The sequence below is a fragment of the Aphelocoma coerulescens genome, chromosome 28 (assembly GCF_041296385.1).
Source record: "Aphelocoma coerulescens isolate FSJ_1873_10779 chromosome 28, UR_Acoe_1.0, whole genome shotgun sequence".
NCBI lineage: Eukaryota > Metazoa > Chordata > Aves > Passeriformes > Corvidae > Aphelocoma > Aphelocoma coerulescens.
This window is the reverse complement of record NC_091041.1, coordinates 6442475-6460942: the sequence shown is the minus strand read 5'-3', so window position 1 is coordinate 6460942 and position 18468 is coordinate 6442475. Positions and strand designations below refer to the sequence as shown.

Genomic DNA, 18468 nt, shown 5'->3' with positions numbered 1-18468 from the left:
TGATGGAGGGAGGGCTTTGGGCAGAGCCTGCGCAGAGGGAAGGGGCAACCCGGCCTCTACTCGCATGCAATGGGGGTTTGGGGGGGCCCTGCCTGTCCCCCCCCGCTGCCGAGTCCCAGGTGACGCAGCCGGGGCTGGGCTGGGGCAGTTTCTTTTTTTTCTCTTTTTCACCCATCCTTTGAAACAAATAAAAACCCAATAAAAAGCGAACACATCTCCCTTTCCCCCCCACACCCCGAGCAGCCGCCGCCTCTGTAAAAATCAATAAATATCCTCGAGCCCCCACTGAGCTCCTGGGGTGGTGGGGGGCACTGGGGGTCACCCACAGCAAACACTGGGGACCCCCTGCTCTGCTCTCACCCTGTACCCTGGGCCGAGGGGGGAGCAGCGGGGGCAGGCACCAGGCAGCCCCCACCCCTCCGGGGGGTATTTTTGGGGTTCCCGGGGCTGATCCTGACCCCCCCCCCAGCCCTTAGGCTGCCACTGTGGGCCCCCCCCGCAGGAGGTGCTTGAGCCCCTCAGGAATCCCCCTGGCCCAGGCCTCCTGCTTCCAGTTTAGATCCCAGGCTCCCTGCAGATCGTGGAGGGGGTTTGGGATTGAGGAGGTGACTCCCCCCTCCCCAAACTGCCCCCTGGCCGGGGCGGCACCGCAGCATCCTCCGGAGCGGGGACACCCAGCTCCGGCCCCTTCCTGGCGGGGACATTCCCGGCCGGACGAGAGGCTTATTGCTTGTAAAACCACGGAGAGAGGGGAGAGCGGAGGTGCCACGGGGGCTCAGCGGGGTTGGGGGGTTCAGCAAAGTCCCTTAGCGCTGACCCCCGGCCAACGCTCGGCTTCTCCTCCGCGCCCCGACCCCCGGGGCTCTCTCAGTCCGGGCCGTCGCTCCCGGGCCGGGGGGCTCGGCCACCCCGCGCTACCGGACCCCCGCGGTGGGGGTACAGCCAGGGGCCCCCACGTGCCCTCCTGGCCTTCCCGGGCCGGGACAGCCTTCCCGCACCGGGCACCCCATGCCGGCAGCAGGAGGGGATGGAGCCCCGAACCCTTGGTGGGGGCCGAGCCCCCCTGTGCCGGGGTCTCTCCCCCTCACGCTGGGCCTAGACCGGGCTGTGGTCGGGGGGGGCATCACTGGCCGCCACGGCCACCGTGCGCTCGGGGGTCTCTCTCTCTCCCGCTTTCCTCAGATGCCCATACAGCCGCTCCTCCAGGCCGCCGGCGATCTTGTCCATTAGCTCCGAGCTGGAGCCCAGCCCCAAGCATCTCCCGGGGCCGGGGCAGTCATCGTCCTCAGGGGGCTCGGAGCCAGCCTTGGGCTCAGGGGCTGCCTCTCCGGGCTCCTCCACGATCACCTGGATCTCGGGGTCAGGCAGTGCCGGGGCAGGAGGGACCCCATCGGCCGCCTCGGCCGCCTCCTCGTCGCCGGCGCTGACGATGCGGGGCAGGGGGCTGTGGAACCGGGCGTCCAGGGGGTAGTTGGCGCTGTCGCCGCGGCGCAGGGGCGTCCGGTGCCGCTCCAGCGCCGGGTACCGCACGCCGGGGTCGCTGAATTGCTTCGTGTGCTGCCACTGCTTGCGCAGGTGGGTGCGGGAGCGGTGCTTCCCCCGCAGCGGCGACTCGTCGAACTGGGGGTCGTGGCGCACGAAGGCGTTGAACAGCGCGTCCGTCTTCTCGTCGATGCTGTAGTCCCGCCGGGGCAGCCCCTCCCGCCCCGGGAACATCTGCCCGTACGGGGACCAGGCCAGGGGGCTGTGGGGACGGAGGTGGCCCCCACCCGCTGCGCCCAGGGTCGTGCTCCCCCCGTCCTCCTCTTCCTCCTCTTCCTCCTCCTCCTCCTCCTCCGGCTCCCGGCCCTCGAAGCTCTCGAAGATCGTTCCTTTCCGCCCAGCACTGGTGAAGCAAATGCGCTTCTCAGAGGCCGTCTGGTCCTTGGGGGGACCCTCCTCGCCCCCCCGGCTGGGCGCCTCGATGGAGGCGTAGCCACTGTCCATCTGCAGCAGCTTGCGTGTGCCGGGCTCCGACTCCTCCGGCTTGGGCCGACCCCAGAACTTCTCCTCGGGGCCTTCAGCCTCGTCCAGGGAAGGGGAAGGGCAGGGGGGCACGCCGCTGGTGGAGGAGACGCTGTCCCCGCCGTCGCTGCGCACCGAGTCCTGGTCGTTGCTGCGCTCGGAGGCCGCGTACAGCTCCAGCGAGGCGCGCAGGCTCCAGATGTCGTGGTAGGCGCTGGGCTGCTCGGGGACGCCGGACTCGCCGGGGCTGCCCGCGCCCCCCTCGCCCGGCTCTAGCCTGCGAGCACCACCCCGGTGTCACGTCAGGGACCGGACAGACCCCTCAGGCAGCGGGCAGGGATGTGCCAGCTCGGCCCCTGCAGGCTCCACAGCGGTTCCATGGTGCCACCCGGTCCCCCATGCTGTCCCCACCACCGTGCCCGTGCACCAGCCCAACCTCCCCATCACCAGCCTCCCCCAGACCCCTCACCCCAGACCCGGTTGCCCCACCAGAGCCGCAGAGGTGGGAGCTCCCCATGCCCAGGGCAGCGTGGGGTCCCTCGGTGACTTTCCCGGTGCCCGGCTCACCCATCCCCGTCCCCTCTTATCTACTGAAAAATACCTGCCGAGAGAGGGTGGGGGGCTGGCGGGGGAGGGCAGGAAGGGGCCCCCCGCGGGGTGGAAGGCCACGTCGTCCGTGTGGGCAATGTACTGGATGATGTCGGTCTGATGCGGGTCCCGGTCCTCCTGGTCCATGCTCTCGCTGGCCGCCCGCTGCCTCTGGAACTGCCGACGCTTGGGGGACCCTGGGGGGGGCGCAGGGCAGGGCTGGGGGACAAACCCAACCGGCACCACCAGCCCCTCACCCACACATGTCCACGCACCCTGCACAGCCCCGCGGAGCCCCCCCACTGCCCCCCACCTCTGGTGTCCAGGCTGGACGCTCGCTGGGTGCTCTCCAGCTTCCACTTCTTGATCCTGAAGTAGGGGCTGGCCCCGTCCAGGCTGGCGTGGCGACGCAGGCGAGTGAAGAACTGCAGGACGGTGCCCTGGGGGGGGGTCGGGGGGATCTCCCCGGGGCCGGCACTGCCCACCCCAGCCGCCTTCCCACTCCTGGGTGCTGCTGTGAACTGGGGGTGTGGGGGGGGCTGTGAGTGCCCGCTCGGTCCCACGCATGCTCCCCCAGCCCCGCCGCATCCCACTCGGCTCCTTTGTCCACTCCGCAGAGCTGGGCCACAGCAGATGCACAAATGTCCCCCGGGGCAGGGACAAGGCGGGGGGGCAGAGCCTGTTTCTAGCTGGATGCCCACATCTCTCCCTGGCACGGAGTGGGGGGGGAGGAAGGGATGGGATCTGGGGGAACAGGGAGGGAGCAGGACAGGACCCTTGGGGCTGCGCAGGCTGGGAGCCCCTTCCCCTGCCAAGTCCCGGCCCCCTGCTCCAGCACTCACCGAGGGGCCCTCCCCGGAGTTGGAGGAGGTGGATGGGCTGGCCTCCGTGAAGCTGGTGTCCACGGTGGAGTTGTAGGTGTCCCCGGGCAGGGCAGAGCTGGGGCCCACGGCATGGCTGGGGAGCACTGGCCGAGGCAGGGCCCCCGCAGGGGGCTGCAAGGCAGAGCACGCTCAGGGGGTCTGCACGAGGGTGGGGACCAGGAGGGGCCCCTGCACCCCAGGGCCTCCTGTCTCCACTTCCAGCAAGGCCCTGAGACTCCCACCCTGGGCCCAGCAGTGCCTCCCTGGGGTGCTGCAGGATGCCCGGCTCCCCATGTCCCACCTGTCCCTCCGGTGCTGGGGGCTCACCTGGAAGATGGCGAGACCAGGCTTGGGCGGGGGCAGGCGGGGGGTCATGGCCAGGCTGTTCTCGCTGGACTCGCACTCGTGGATGGTGACAATCTTGAGGGCAGGCGGTGGGAGGTGCAGGTGGGTCAGGCGGGCATTCTTCAGGTGATGGAAGTCCCCCTCTGTCAGTGTGTACCTGCGGGACAGCCAGGTCAGGAGGGGCAGCCCTGGGCCTCCTGTCCCACCCCTCAGCCCAGAGCTTCACCTCCTCCCCTTCTCCTGGGTCTTCTTGCCCTGGTCAAAGAGCGCGGCCTCGTTGAAGGAGACGCGCCGGGCAGTGGAGGAGCTGGAGGACAGGAACCGCTCGCTCTCCGCATCCCGGTAGCTGGAGGATGACAGGCACTCGGGGTCCTCTGCTTTGCCCGTGATATCTGTGGAGAAGGGGGTCAGCAACCAGCTCCCCCTCCGTGGTGCACCCCGGCTTCCCCAGCTGAGGCTTGGCAAACTTGCTGCTCCCATGGCCTCAATGCCAGCCTGGAATTCCCTGCTCCCAGCTGCCAGTCCCGCTCCACAGCCAGGGATGGATAATGGAGAGTACAAGGGGTGTGTGGTGGTCATTGCTGTGGGGCCAGTGGCTGCACCTTGGGAGGGGAGGGCCCAGGAGCTGCCTCACTGCCCTCCCCAGAACTTGGGATGCCGCTGGGGGGGTCAGCGCTGCACTCGGGTCACTCACCCTGCGCTGGCTGCGAGTCATCCAGGTAAGTGGTGTTGGTTTTCTCGGGGTCATCGCTGGCTCTGCGAGGGAAGGAGGATCAGAGGTGCCCGGCCCAGCCTCCCCGACCCTCCTCGCGGTACCACACACCCCGGAGACAGTGGCATCACCCCTAGCCCACCTGGAGTGCCGGCGGTCAGCCTCGCAGCAGCGGCGACAGATGATCAGGATGCCCGAGAGCAGGACCAGGGTGCCCCCAATGAAGATGGAGAGCAGGGCGAGGAGCAGCACGTACCCATCCTGGGGGGACACCTCGCCGGGCACCGCCTGCCCGGGCCCGAGGAGCTGAGCCGTGGGGACACGCTGGGGGATCCCAGCCCACCCCAAACCTGCCCCCACCGCGCTGACGCCAGCGCTGCTCCCCAGAGCCGCCGCGCCCCCCCTCCCACCCCCCGCCGCCCCCGGGCCCTGCCTGCACCAAGGCAACGGCAGCCGGGGGGGCTGAGCCGCCCGCGGCCCCCGCGCCAAGCGGGAGTGGGAACGGGGATGGGGACGGCGACAGGGCCCCCAGTCGTTCCCCGCCGCGGGGGTCCGTCCTCACTCCCCCTGCCCGGGGCAGAGGGGCTGATCCAGCAGTAGCCCCCAGGCCCTTGGACCCCAAGCACCCAGAGCATCCCAGCGGTGCACGAAGAGCTGTCACCCACGCCCAGCACTGGCAGAGCAAGAGGTGACAGCAGGGCTGCTGCTGTCCCCACCCGAGAGAAGACGCCAGCCCCAGGGCAGCCACGAGAACCCCACAGCTCCCAATATGCATCCTCCCCTCCCGCGGGACCCCGAGGTTGGCGACGTGGGGAGGCGCGGCAGGGACAGGCAGGACTCACCGTGGCGCTCTCGGTCGCGTTGTCCCAGGGTGTTGGGTCATCGCTCATGGTCTGTCCCGGCCCGAGCGTGTCCTGGGGCGGGGGGAGACAGAGGGAGGCACCGGCCGGGAGGGCGGGGCCGGGCCGGGGGCGGCGGCGGCGGCTCCTGCCCGGCCCCTGCCCGGCACCGCGGTGCGGAGCTGCCGGGAGGGACCGGGAGGGAGGGACCGGGATGGAGAGATGGAGGGAGGGACCGGGATAGAGGGATGAAGGGAGGGTGTGCTCAGGGGAAGGATGAAGGGATGGAGGGTGTGGTCAGGAGGGAAGCAGGGATGGACGGATAGAGGGATGGGGAGGAGGGGGCAGAACCGCTGCCCCTCCCAAAGGAGCCCCTCACCCCCGCCGGGCACAGCCACCCCCCGCGCCCAGCCCTCGGACTCGCGTGGGCACAGCCCCCGGCCCCGCGGAGAACGGCCGCGGTCCCCACGCCCGGCTGGGGCCGGAGCCGGCAAACAGTGGCTGGTGCTGGTGGCCAGAGCTGGCCCGGGGGGAGAAGTCCCTGCCCCGGATCCGGGGTGACGCCGCGCTGCCGTCCCAGGGGGCCAAACGCAGCCCCAGCCCCGCTGCCGGGGGACCCCCGGCCCGCGGAAGCTCGGGGGGAGCCGCGCTGGGGGCGCCCGGCAGGGACGGGGGGCAGGTGGCCGCCCCACAGCTCGTGGCGTGGGTGTCGCCGGAGCGCGACGGGTGACGCTCGTGAGTCATCCCGAGAGCGGCTCCGTCACCGGGCTGTCCGCGCGGGGGGGGACACCGAGGGGCCGGGGGGCCGGGCCGAGCTCCTGAGGACCGAGAGCCGCGGGGGACAGGGGTCCCACACCTCTCCGCGGCATCGGCCCTGCGGCCTTTGGGGACCCGGCGGGGACCTCGTCACCCTCCCGCGTGTCCGACCCTTCCCGGGGGCTGCCGAGCTCCAGCTCCCGCTGCGAGGCCGTGTGTCCCCTCCGTGTGTCCCCTCCGTGTGTCCCCAGGCTGCTGAAGTGGCTGAGCCTGTGCTGGGTGGGCGATGCTGTCGGGGACCCCCGGAGCAGGCAGGGGTGGGCACTTGGAAGCCGCTCAAAATTAGGTCAGTGAAAAATGTGAATGGAGCCCGTGAAGGGGTGGGGACTGTCACTCGTGGGGACAGCGCAGGGGTGGCCGTGTCGCAGCTGGCAGTGAGGGATGGTGATGGCTGAGGGCAGCCCTGTCACGGGTCGGGGTATGAACCCCTTGGAGGATTATCGGGGTGTTGGGGGCCTCCCGAGGCAGAGAACCCCCTGCCCACACCGCCCCTCGGGCATCTCCAAGCTGGTGGGATGCAGCACGAGGTGAGGGGACCCATCCCGCGACCCCCGAGACAGGGAGGGGGGAGGTCCCGCTTCCGACCACATGGGGGGACCCCGGCAGAGGGGCTGCGGCTCCACGCGGGATGGGCACCCCACGGGCGAGATCCTTGCGGGGCACCCTCAGGCCCGAGGCGGGGGGCGCGGGGCGCCGGGGGGAGCAGGAAGAATGTTCCTCCTGTTCCCCATCATGGAGGAATCCCGTCTCCATGGCGACCCGGCAGGAACAGGACGGCCATTGTCTGGAGGAGGGGGCCGGTCCCCGGGCTGTCCCCCCGGGAGGGGGGGGGGGGGGGGACACGGGGCGGGTCCTGGGGTCGCCGCCAGTGCCCAGGGCGGAGGCTCGGGGACCGAGGACCCCGATGGTGCCGCACCTCCGCACGTGGGAGGGGGCGCGGGGGGCGGGCCGGGGCTGTGCCCCACGCGTGTGTGCGACCCACGGGGTCCGGCTGGGCCGGGGCTGGGCTGGGGGTGTGGCGGGGACCCGCTCTGCCCCCTGTGACTGCACCCCCGCGCCCCAGCCCGGTGACGGGGATGCAGTCAGGGATGTGGGGCGGGGATGGAGGCAAGGATGCGGGATGCAGGCAGGGATGCGGGATGCAGGCAGGAATGTGGGGCAGGGAGGGAGACAGGGATGCAGGATGAGGCATGCGGGCAGGGATGTGGGACAGGGATAAGGGATGCAGGCAGAGCTGCTGACAGGGCTGCCGACAGGGCTGGTGACAGCGAGGCAGGAGCCCCCGGGACCTCCACGCGCGGTAGGGAATGTTGGCCTCCCCTCGGCCGGGCCGGTTCCCTGTGTCGCGATAGGGGCTGTCGCGAGGCGGCGGAGCCAGACACTCACCTACAACCGAGACCGGGGCTCCATCGCCGCCGCTGCGCTCGGTGCGGCGGGGCGGCCCCGGGATTTATGAATGAACCGGAGCCGCCCCCGCGCGGCGCGGGCGTCACGTGGGGACAGGGGCTGCCCCAGCCCTGCCTGCCCCAGCCCTGCCTGCACCAGCCCTGCCTGTCCCCCCACTGCACCCCCCTGCTCCCCTGCCTGCCCCACAGCCCTGCCTGCGCTTCTGCCTGCGCCTCCTCCCGCACCCCTGCCTGCACCTCTGCCTGTACGCCTGCTTTTATTCCCGCCTGCCCCAGCCCTGGCTGCACCGCTGCCTGCTCCAGCCCTGGCCGCACTCCTGCTTGCATCCCTGCCTGCACCAGCCCTGCCAACACCAGCCCTGCCTACACCCCTGCCCGCACACCTGTCTGTACCACCCCTCCCTGCATCCCTGCCTGCACCAGCCCTGCCTACACCCCTGTCTGTACCAGTCCTGCCTGCACCACCCCTACCTGCATCCCCGCCTGCACCAGCCCTGCCCGCACCAGCCCTTCTTGTATCCCTGCCTGCATCCCTGCCTGTACCACCACTCCTGCCTGTACCCCTGCCTGCCCCATAGCTCTGCCTGCGTCCCTGTCCCACCTCCCTGTCTCCCTCCCTGCCCCGGAGCCCCCGAGCCGCTGGGGCACGGCCGGACCGGGGGCCGGGGGTGCTGCGGCCCCTCGGTGCGGGGGCGGAGCGGGGCCCCCCCCGACCAGCACCACGACACACGGCAGGCGGGGAGACTACAACTCCCATAAGGCTATGCGGTGCAGCATGACGTTTTTCCTCCGCCGGGCGGCGCGCGGGGTGCGCTGGGAGCTGTGGTCCGGCGCCGTCCCGGCCTGCCTCGCGCCGCCGCCGCCGCCATGGCCGCGATGTTCTGCGCCCGCCGCCTCCTCCGCCTCGCCCGCCCCGCGCTGCCGCTGCCCCCCGCCCGCGGCTATGCCGAGCCCGCCGGCGGCCCCGCCGCCATGGCCTTCACCTTCGCCTCACCCACACAGGTAGGCCCGCCCCGGTCCCGGTGCCCCCGCCGCCAACCTCCTCGCCCGGTGCCCGCTGAGGGCCCGGGGCGGGCGGGGCGCGGCCGGTGCTGCCGCCCCCGCGGGGCTTTCCGCGCCCGGGAGCTCTGCGGTCCCCGGAGTCCGGCCGGGCTGTCACGGGGCTGTCACCGGGCTGACCTTGGCCCTGACCTCGGGCCTTGCCCGCCTGCCCCGGGCGCTCGGTCCCCGCCGCAGCGCTCCCGGGGCCTGCCCGAGGCCGGTTCAGCCCTTCCAGCCCCGCTGCTGGACCCGCTGTGCCTGCCAGGCCCGGCCCCGCCGCAGCGCCGCCGGCCCGGAGCGGTACCCGGCCGGTCCGCCCCCGCCGGGCCCGGGGCTGTCCCCGGGGCAGGGCGCGGGCTGGCGCTGGGGACAGGGACAGCCCGGCAGCGTGGGCCGGAGCGGGGACGGCAGCTCAGGGCTCCCCACGCGCTTCCCAGGCTGCTCCCGGCTGTGCCGGCGCCTCTCGCCCACTCCCGACTCCGTGTCTCCATGAGCCGCCTCCTCGCCGTGCCCCTGGGAGCTGGGAACGCTTCCCCACTGCCTTTGCCAGCACCTCTCCTCCGGTGCCCGGCTCCACTCCCACCCCGTGCAGGTGCAGCCTGTCCTGGGCACACCTGGGCGTGCCGAACCTGCCAGGAGCTGGGAGCTGGGCTGCTCCCTCGGGATGGGCTCTTCCCTGGGTTCTGCAGAGCTGCCACTCTTCATCCCCCCATCCCTAGTGACCGTGCCCCTTTGCCCTCTTCATGCAGGTGTTCTACAACGGTGCCAACGTGAAGCAGGTAGATGTGCCCACGCTGACCGGCTCCTTTGGCATCCTGGCATCCCACGTCCCCACGCTCCAGGTGCTCCGGCCGGGCGTTGTCACAGTCCACGCCGAGGATGGGACGGCCACCAAGTACTTCGGTGAGCGAGGCAGGAGGAGCTGGGGGGGAAAGGTGGGCGTGGGGATGGTGTTCTTGGCACTTTCACACGGGAGGCTCTGCCCATCCAGGTGTGGCCTGGTGCACTTCCAGGGATTTCTGCTTTCCCAGCCTGCCAGGGGCTCCTGGAAGCTGCTCTGGGAGCCGTGGGCTGGGGTCAGGTCTTGGTTCTGCTCAGGCTCTCTGGGAGCATCCCCTGCTCCAGCTTCCCATGGGATGGGAGCCGAGTCCCTGAATGTGGGAGTCCCTGGAAATGTGACAGGAGGGGGCCGAGGGTTTGTTTCGGGAAAGGATGGTGGGGATGCCAAGGCTGACCCACCCCACATTGTGCCTCATAGTGAGCAGCGGCTCTGTCACTGTCCACGCCGACTCCACAGTGCAGGTGCTGGCAGAGGAGGCAGTGACCATGGACATGCTGGACCTGGCTGTGAGTACTCAGAGATTGTGGCCAGCCCTTGGCTCCCTCCCTGGAGGCGATTTGCCCCCCTTCTCTGCTCTGGGGTGCTTGTCTTGGGAGTTTCCTGTGCCCAGAACCCAGGGTTGTGTCTGACCCCCACAACCTTTTGGGATCAGAGGCTTGGGGCTCCTCCTTGGTGAACTCTCTGGAGAGAGGGAGCTCTGCAGTCATAAATCTCCATGCTATTTCCCACCCCTTGGACAGACACTGACCTTGTCCCCACCCCCAGAACAGCTTTTCCCTGATGATAAGGTGTCTGGAGCCAGCACAGCTGTGTCTGTAGCTCTGTGGGGTTCCCAAGTCAGTGGGTCCTTGGCATCCATATGAAGGACCAGTGGCTGCAGGGGAGGAAGGGAGAGAAGGACAGTCCCCTGTCCTGCACTGTCTCCCAATGACACACATTCCTTGTGCCCTCATGTCCAGACGGCGAAATCCAACCTGGAGAAAGCTGTGTCAGAGATGGCAGCAGCGTCCGATGAAGCTGCTAAAGCAGAAGCTCAGATTAAGGTAGAAGCTAATGAAGCCCTGGTTAAGGCTCTGGAGTAAATCCAGGTGAGGCTCACCTGCAGCCTGGCAGAGCATCCAGACCTGCTCTAGGGCCTGCCGGGCTGGGCAAGAGGATCTGCCTGACTTTTGGGGAGCAGTGACACCACAGCTGTCACTTGCCAGGGTCAGGCCTCAGCTCTGGGGGGCCCATGGGGGTCCCTGGCCCAGAGCTGACCTGGCACTGCAAGATGGCAGCGGGGCTTGGGGCTGGGCTGGGTTGGGCTGTGGCACCGTGGGGTCCAATCCTGACACTGTGGGGTCCAGCCCAGCCCTCAGGGTCCAGCCCATCTGACACACTGGAGTTCAGCCCTGACAAGGGTGGGTGGATGGTGCTGGGACAGACTGGGAGCTGCAGTGACTGCTGGGGCCTCGCTGGTGCCCTGGGTCCCCACTGGGACTGGCCATGCCTGGGGACAAGTTGGGGGCAGAGGGGGGATGCTGGGCCCCACAGAGAGAGAGTACGTGGCCTCTGCCCCACGTGCTCCCACTAAAACAGCTTAAGCCTCAGGGGAGATGAGGCCAGGCTCTTACCTTGTGGCCTCTTTTTGCTCTGCCCTGCTCAGACTGTGCCTCATCCCTTCCCTTCCCACGTGCTGGCAGTTGGGAACTGCTGCACCGTGTGCTGTGTGGGGCTGTGAGTCACTGACAGCCTCCAACGGGCTCAGCCTGGAGCACAGGAGGGCACCAGCTCCTGCTCTCTCCTGCTCTCTGGTCCGGGTGCTCTTTGATCCCTCAGAGCCGGTGGCTCGTGTTTACTCACAGCAGTTGAGCAGCTGGAGTGGGGCCAAGCCCTGGATTGGGATCCATGGCCCAGCTGAGCTCACCCCGCACTAACCCGACCCCACTTTGTGTTTTGCAGGAATCCCACTGTGGATGCAGAACTCCCAGCCTGTCCCTGTTCTGCTCCCTGGTTGTACAGATGGAACGGGACAAATGGAAGTGGAGAAATGGTTCTGATCAATTAAAAGGAAATGTGACCCCCTCTCATGGCACGTCGCCTTCTTCCCAGGCAGCAATTGCAGCCAGAGCCAGGAGCAGCTCCCAGCTCCTGCTCCAATGCAGATTCACCCTGGGAAGGGGTCCCCAGCACTGCCCTGGGGTTTGGCTGGGCATTCCCCAGGGGAGATTCACCCCCAGGAGGTTCATCAGACAGGTTTATTAACCCCCTCCCTGTATTCCAGCCACCTCCATCTCCAGTAACCACTTGGACAGTGGGATTTCAGCAGCACAGGAGGAGCACAGGTCTGGTCCAGAGCCGTTGTGTCCCAACTCCAGTTCTGCCTCAGCCTCCTGGCTCCGGCGCTGCAGGAATCCACGCCAGCCTGGCTGTTCCGGCACGGTGCTTCTCACAGCTGGACAGCAGCTGCCGGCCTCTGCCCCATCCCCTGCTGCTGCCAGTGGCACTTCCCCTGCTCCTGGAGATGGGCTTGGTGTGGAGAGGGAAGCAGATGCATGGTGGGAATCTTTCCTGCTTCCATTCGTGCTGGGGGTGGCTGGAGCTGCTCTGCTGAGCTCGGGGCGAGCTGGGTGCAGCCCTGTCTGAGGAGGCCACCTGGGGTTCCTCAGGGCTCCTCACAGCCCAGGAAAGCAGGAAGGGCCACGGCGCCGCTGGGAAGGAATGGGTTCAGGCAAGGGGATGGCTCTGCCTGTGCCAGGCATCCGGGATGTGTGTCCTGTGTGTCCCTGCTGCACCAGCTGCTGCCGGGCCCCTCGCTCCGTGCCACCCTCCCACGCCTTCCCAGAGGGATTTTGGGTTTCCACTGCTGTGCAGAGCTTCCGTTCCTCCCTCTGCGTCGCTCTAATCCCCTTTTGCCCACAGTGTTCCAGCCCGGGAAGGCGTGTTGGCTGCCTGTGAGGTCAGCGCTCGCCGCTCCGGCCTCCTGCGGGCCCCGCGCGGCTCCTGCCGCTCCGTGCTTGGAGCAGGGCACAGCTATTTTTGGCGCTGCCACCCAGGATGTAATCTTGGCTGCCTCCTCTTCTCACCGCCACCTCCTCCCCCTCCTCTCGTTCACTCTGTCTTTCTCTCCCCCCCCTTCACAAGTGATCAAAAATAGAGCCTGTGGTGTTAAATTTCTCACTCTGTGGCTTATTAAAAGCCTCCGAGTGCCTGACGCGGAGCCTATTTGAAGCTCAGCCGACTTCCAGCTCCTGAGCTGCTCCAGTGCCTTTTCCCCTTCCCCTCTCGTTCCCTTTTTTTTTTTTTTTCCTGAAAGGTCAGACATTGCACCGAGCATGAGCAAAGCTTCAGAGTCAGAGCTGTGCTAATTAAAACATCTTGGGAATTACTGGGGCCGGCCGGCTCCCTTCCCTCTGCTGCTGCACCTCTCTGTCCCCAGCTGCTATTTCGGCTGCGTGAGCCTCCCCCGGCACACGCAGCCGCGCTGACGGAAGGTGGCTGCCTTGGGTTTTTCATCTAATGGAAGAGCGTTGGCGAGGCCGGGAAGCTGGGGAAACGGCCAGCTGCTATTTTTAGAATGGGAAAAAAGTGTCTCCGTCAGCGTCCTCTCACCAGCTCTTCCCACTGCCTCCCGCCAGCGCCGGGGGAGCTGGGGGGGGCTGAGGGATCCGGTCCTGCCCCCCTCGCAGGGTGCCCTTGGCCGGGTGTTCCGCGGCCTGACGCCTGCTGGGACTTGTAGGCTGCGTTTGGGGGGAGCAGTGAGGGGCCCTTCCACGTCCAGAGACCGTGGGGATGGGGCCTTATGGATGCAAGGACAAGGCTTTGTCCTGAGCCAGGACAGGAGCAGCGCTGGGCAGGGACTGTGGGCGCCTGGCTGGCGGCATCATAGCCCTGCTCACGCTGAGCTGCACTTTTGGGGGTGCAGGGCCTGTGTGGATGATTCCCTGTGCTGCTCCACGCTCCCAGCCCAGCCTGCTCCCTGCAGGGACGCCCCCCACCTCTGCCTCTGGCCCTTCCCCTCCCTGCTCGTTATCTAGCTCTGCAGAACCGCGTTCTCCTCCTCCCCTGGCTCCCGCTGCCCACGCCGGAGCCGCCATCAGTCACATCCTGCTGGATGCCATGAAAATGGTCTGACTCGGTGCAGGAGATGTGTGGCTGCAGCTGCTCCAGAGGCAGAGCCCTTTCCTGCTCCCGGCTCTCTGTGCAGGTGCTGCAGGGATGAGCCCAGCTCGGGGGCAGGCAGGGAGGTGGGGAGCAGCCCTGGTGTGGATCATGATGTGATTCAGCAGGTGACTCTCCCTCCTCCCTACACCAGCCTGGACTGTGACACCAGTGTGGCACTTTCCTGTCCCTGGAGTGCTGGGACCTGCCTTGGGCCACGGCAGCCTCTATCTGTGGTTTCTGCCTCTTTTTGGGGTGGTGGGTGCTGAGGTGCCCCTGCCTTTGGGTCCCTGCCTCTGCTGGGGCCATCCAGGGCAGGGAGCATCAGTACAATGTGGTGGAGTTATTGCCGGGAGCCCGGGACCTGTTTGTCTCCGGCTTTGGGCTGGGGCGTGGTGGGTGTGAGAGGGGAAGGGCTGCCCGGAACGTGGTGGGAGCGGGGGCAGGGCTGGTGTTGCCCCCCCTCCTCCCCTTCCACCCAGGGCTCTCGCCCATGACTCGCATCCTCGGCTGCCAGATGGAGGGTGGGGAGCGGGGCCGGGAGCGCTCGGAAAGTGAAGCATCACGGATTCTGCCGGCGGCGTCGCTTCTCCGGGTGATGATTTCCGAGACGGGCCGGGCTCTGCCAGGCCAAATCTCCCGGTGCTGGCGGCCCTGCCTGCATTTGGCCGCGTGGCATTTCCCCGTCCCACCCAGTCCCGAATGCAGGCGAAAGGTTCCAGCTCTCCTCTCTCTGCAGGAAAAACAACCCCAAACCCCACCGTAGCCCCAGGAAGCCCCGCTCCCGCCGGGCTGACTCATCTGGCAGAGCCGCCCCTTTCCCTGCCCAAACCTTGGCGCGCTGGGGGATCCTGCCTGGCCCTGCTCGGGATCCTGCCTGTCCCAGCTGCTGCCTGCACCATCGGTGCCCACCCTGCAGCATCAGGCTGGGGGTACAGAGGCTGCCCCCCACCCCTCACACTACCAGGGGCTGCAGGATGTGGCAGCAACTCCCCGAAGTGTGGGGACCCCCGGGCAGATCCCTGCCTGTCCCCAAGGCTCTGCAGCACCTGGGTGCAGACCTGGCCCCCTCCCACCCCCAGGCCCGTGGGTGCTGCCGCTGGCCCCGGCGTGGGAAGGTCAGTGGAGGCTCCGCACGCTGCCAGCACAGCCCGGAGTGTCCTTGGGCCACGCTGCCCTTGGGCGGCTCGAAGGCCGAATCCTCGCAGCTTCCTTAGAATGGGGAGGGGGGGAGGAGGGGGGAGCTGCTGTAATGATTAACTCGCCCGCGTTAATCGTTCCGGCCGGCAGCCTTTTTCCTCTGGGTTTCCAGCTCTGGAAAATGCTCCTTTTCCGACGCCCTCCCACGCACGTGGCCCCGCGGAGGGAGCGTGGCACAGCTCAGGGAAAACCCTGTGGGCAGGAGCAGGACCTGGCTCGGGGTCTGGCACCGGGATCTGTTCTGGTGGGGCCCCTCGGTCCCGGTTCTGGGGGCGCTTTGCCTGCAGATGGTGGTGGAGCCGTGGGGAGCGTCACCCCGGCGGCCTCACCCCCAAAATCCGGGCACAAGAGCGAGCGCCGGCAGGCGCTGAGGAGGGCGGGTGTTGCAGCCAGCACGACAGAGCTTGTCATGCTGCTCCCGGGCCAGCAGCCCCGGAGCGCCGCGCCAGCCACGCGGCAAACCTTGGCCCGGGGCGCGTTCTCTCGTGGGGAAACTGAGGCACAGATGGGGAAAGCCACTTGCAGGCTGGGGAGAGTGGGAACGGGACACGGGAATCTCAGGCCCTGCTGCTGTGCTTGGCGATTCCACCCCTGTGGAGGAGCCCCCCGGGGAGCCCCCCGGGAGCTGCTGGAGTCAGGCAGGGGGCGGCGGGGGCGGCGCGTTGCCCTGGGGGTCCCAGGTGCCTTGGCAGGGGCTCGGTGCCCTGTGACCACGGGCACGGCCCTTGCTCGGGGCGGCCTTGGCGGCCACTTGCACTCGGCTCCGCTGGAGGTGGCCCAAAGCCGTGGGGGGCCAGAGGGGGTGCGTGGCCCTGTGCTGGGGGTTCCAGCAAAGCCCCCTCCCACTGCCTCCCGGCCACGGCCGTGACCCACGCGGGGCAGAGGGAGCCCGGGGAGGAAGTGGCTGCCAGCTGGGCTCCACGCCGGCTACAAAGGCGGCCCAGAGAGCCCAGCGGAATGAGGTGGCACTCGTCCAGGTTCCCACGGTGGCCCTGGTGCAGAAAATACACCCGGAGCTGGTGGCGGTTGCCACAGCGATGGGCTGGGTGCCATGCCGTGGAGGGGGGGCATGACCCCGGACCCAGGTGTGCCGGCACGGGACCCCGGTGCAGGGCGGTGGGAGCTCCGTGGGGTGGTGGAGCCGGGCGCTGGCAGGGACCAAAGGCTCCTGCCCCGGCTCCCGCTGCCCCCGCCCGCCTTTGATGTGCCGGGACTTCGCCCTTGGTAAAGCTGGGAGGTTCCCAAGGAGTTCCCAGCTGGATCCTGGCATCCAGCACCCAGGTGCCCGGTGCAAGCCCCCCGTGAGCCATGGGGCTCCATCCGCTGCTCGGTTCCCTTTGCCCCGCTGCAGCCGGGGGGTTGGAGCCCCCGCGGGCTCCCCAGTTCCTGGCGGGGCCGGGAGGAAGCGGTTGCAGCTGGTCCCGGTGCTGGGGCTCTTCCTGGAGGGGCTGGCGCCGGGGTGGGGAGGGAAAGCCGGGGGCGCCGGGGCCGCTGCCCTCCGGGATGCCCCGGCATGCGGCAGGGAGGGGACGGCAGCTCTTCCATCCCCATTCCCTCAAAGGCCACCCCTCCGCCGGGTATAAATAGCAGGATTGAGGCCTGGCGTGACACTGGAGTCACTTCTGCCACCACCACCTTGGGTGTCCCCCTCCCCCCCCCGCCCCGCGGGACCTCAATGGGGTCATTGTGCGCCGCGGTCCCGCAGGGCACGTCCTGAGCAGCTGCTGGGCCTGAGCCCGCCTGCCTCCCCCACGCGTCGGGGGCGCCGGTGGGGCTCGGGGGTGGCACCGGTGGGGCTCGGGGGTGCCCCCGCGGGGTTCCACGCAGGGAGGGGGCACAAACCCCCCCGCTCGCTCGCCCTTCCCTCAGCAGGCGAGGGCCAGGCACGGGTGGGCGATGCCTTCCCGTCTTCCCCGTCCCCACCTGGCCGTGCCGGCCCTGCTGTCCCCTCCCTGCCCGGGCAGCGCCAGCAGCTGCTGTGGGCTAATGACGGGGTGTGCCCGCCCGCCCCGGGCTGCGAGCGGCGCGGGAGGCTCCTGCCACCCAGCAAGACGGGGCCAGCCGGGCGCGGAGCTTTGCTGCCGCAGCCGGCGCGGCCACACCTGTGTGGGCTGAGCGGACCCCGCTCCCACCCGGCACCTGCCCGGCCCAACCAGCTCCTTCGCGTCCCGGCCGCCCGCGGACAGGCCGCTGCAGGCAGGGCCCCCCGGGCCAGGCAGGTGCAGGAGGCAGGAGCACCCGGAGCGCTGGGGGCACGCTGGGGGCCTGGAGGAGCCGGAGCTCCGGGTGCCCGGGAGCTCTGGGGACTGGAGGGGCTGTGAGCCCACTTGCGCCGGTGGGATGTCCCCGTCCCTGCTGTCCCCTCCTCGCTTCCCCACATTGTGTCCCCCGTCCGGCTCCACATCCTGTCTTGGCAGATGGGCCGCGGCCCCGACCCCGGCCGGCTGCAGCCCCTGTGTCTCTTGTGCCAGGTAGGGCACCCCAAAGGTGCAGGGTCCTGCCAGGGGGCTGCAAAATGCCTCCCCCCAGTTCCTGCAGGCTCCTGGGGGGGGCGTGGGAGGGGCAGCATCTCCTGTGGGTAGGAACCCATCGACAGGGACAGATGTGAAGTGCTGCAGCCGCCTGCGGATGTGAGTGGGTGGGTTCTGGGCAGGGCTGCCTCCCGCGGGCCAGCACCGGCCCAGGTGGCCACGGGCTCCGATGGAGCTGAAGGCTCTTTGGGGAGCCCAAGGTTTAATGAGGGGCTGTCGGACTCTCTCTGATCCTTCCGCCCATTATCTAATCGGAGCAGTGCATTTAAAGGCCACAGTGCAGGTGAGTCACTTCCCCAGCCGGTGCCTCAGTTTCCCCACAGGTCGGGCGCTGGGATGAGCTGAGCCCGGCTCCTCACAGCGTGGCTCGGCGCTGGGGAATGCGGCACAGTGGGTCCGGCCCAGGGCTGGATTCCTCCCTCGGCTCCTTGTGACACACCTGGACCCCGGGCATGGAAACTCCCTTGAGCCCCCCACCTGGGCAGGGGGCCCCTTCCAGCCAGAGAGTCCGGAGTGCTGGGACATCCCGACACCGGCGTGTCTGGAAGTGCTGGGCGGGGGCACCCACACTCCACACACAGCAGCTTGGTGGCACCTGGCCCATGCCAGCGCCACACAGGGTCCAGCTCTTTTCCCTGTCAGGATTTCCTGCTGCTGTTCCCAGAATGGGCCGTGGCCTTGCATCCGTGGGGTGATCCCGCACAGCCGTCAGCCGGGAACCCATCAGCACCGGTGCCAGGCACGGGAGAGGCAGCAGCACCAGCGATGCCCCGGTAGCCCCCCCGGTGCTGGGAGGGCCGGGCAGGCGGCTTCATCACCGTAAACAGGAACTGCGGCCGCGGGGGAGCGCGGGGGGCCGGGAAGGGAGGGGGAGCCTGCGCCCATGGCCGGGGTGTGGGAACGTGGGTGTGGGAGCGTGGGCGGGGGTGCAGCACCCACCGGGGCCGAGCGAGCCCGCGGGAGTGTGTGCACACACAGGGAGCTCGTGTGCCGGTGTGCGGGGTGAGCGTGTGTGGCTGTGCACACGCGTGTGCCCGTTCGGGGTGAAGGCGTTGCACTTATGTGTGAAGGGACAAGGCCAGGAGGAAGTGCCTCCTCCCATCCCCATCCCGCCCGAGTCGAGGTTTCATGGGGCACATCCT

The 18468-nt window shown here is 68.9% G+C and overlaps 2 protein-coding genes across 3 annotated transcripts; one reads left to right on the top strand and one right to left on the bottom strand.

Annotated features, from left to right (window-relative positions):
- Nucleotides 1–299: 299 nt before the first annotated feature.
- On the bottom strand, nt 300–7599 carry CBARP (CACN subunit beta associated regulatory protein). Of its 2 annotated transcripts, XM_068996875.1 has the most exons (10): nt 7554–7599; nt 5355–5426; nt 4655–4800; nt 4495–4556; nt 4027–4192; nt 3783–3957; nt 3435–3587; nt 2906–3113; nt 2606–2789; nt 300–2281 (listed from the first exon to the last, which is right to left on the bottom strand). In XM_068996875.1, exons 2-10 carry the CDS (start codon nt 5400–5402, stop codon nt 1096–1098), a joined length of 2328 nt encoding a protein of 775 aa, XP_068852976.1. In that variant the 5' UTR covers nt 5403–5426; nt 7554–7599; the 3' UTR covers nt 300–1095. The 2 variants fall into 2 exon arrangements, with proteins under 2 accessions (XP_068852976.1, XP_068852977.1); XM_068996876.1 differs by lacking the exon at nt 7554–7599 and having other exon boundaries at nt 5355–5509.
- An 811-nt stretch (nt 7600–8410) lies between these two features.
- On the top strand, nt 8411–11524 carry ATP5F1D (ATP synthase F1 subunit delta). Its single transcript, XM_068997298.1, has 5 exons — nt 8411–8575; nt 9364–9517; nt 9873–9961; nt 10415–10543; nt 11397–11524. The coding sequence occupies exons 1-4, from the start codon at nt 8441–8443 to the stop codon at nt 10535–10537; spliced, it is 501 nt and encodes a 166-aa protein (XP_068853399.1). The 5' UTR covers nt 8411–8440; the 3' UTR covers nt 10538–10543; nt 11397–11524.
- Nucleotides 11525–18468: the final 6944 nt, after the last annotated feature.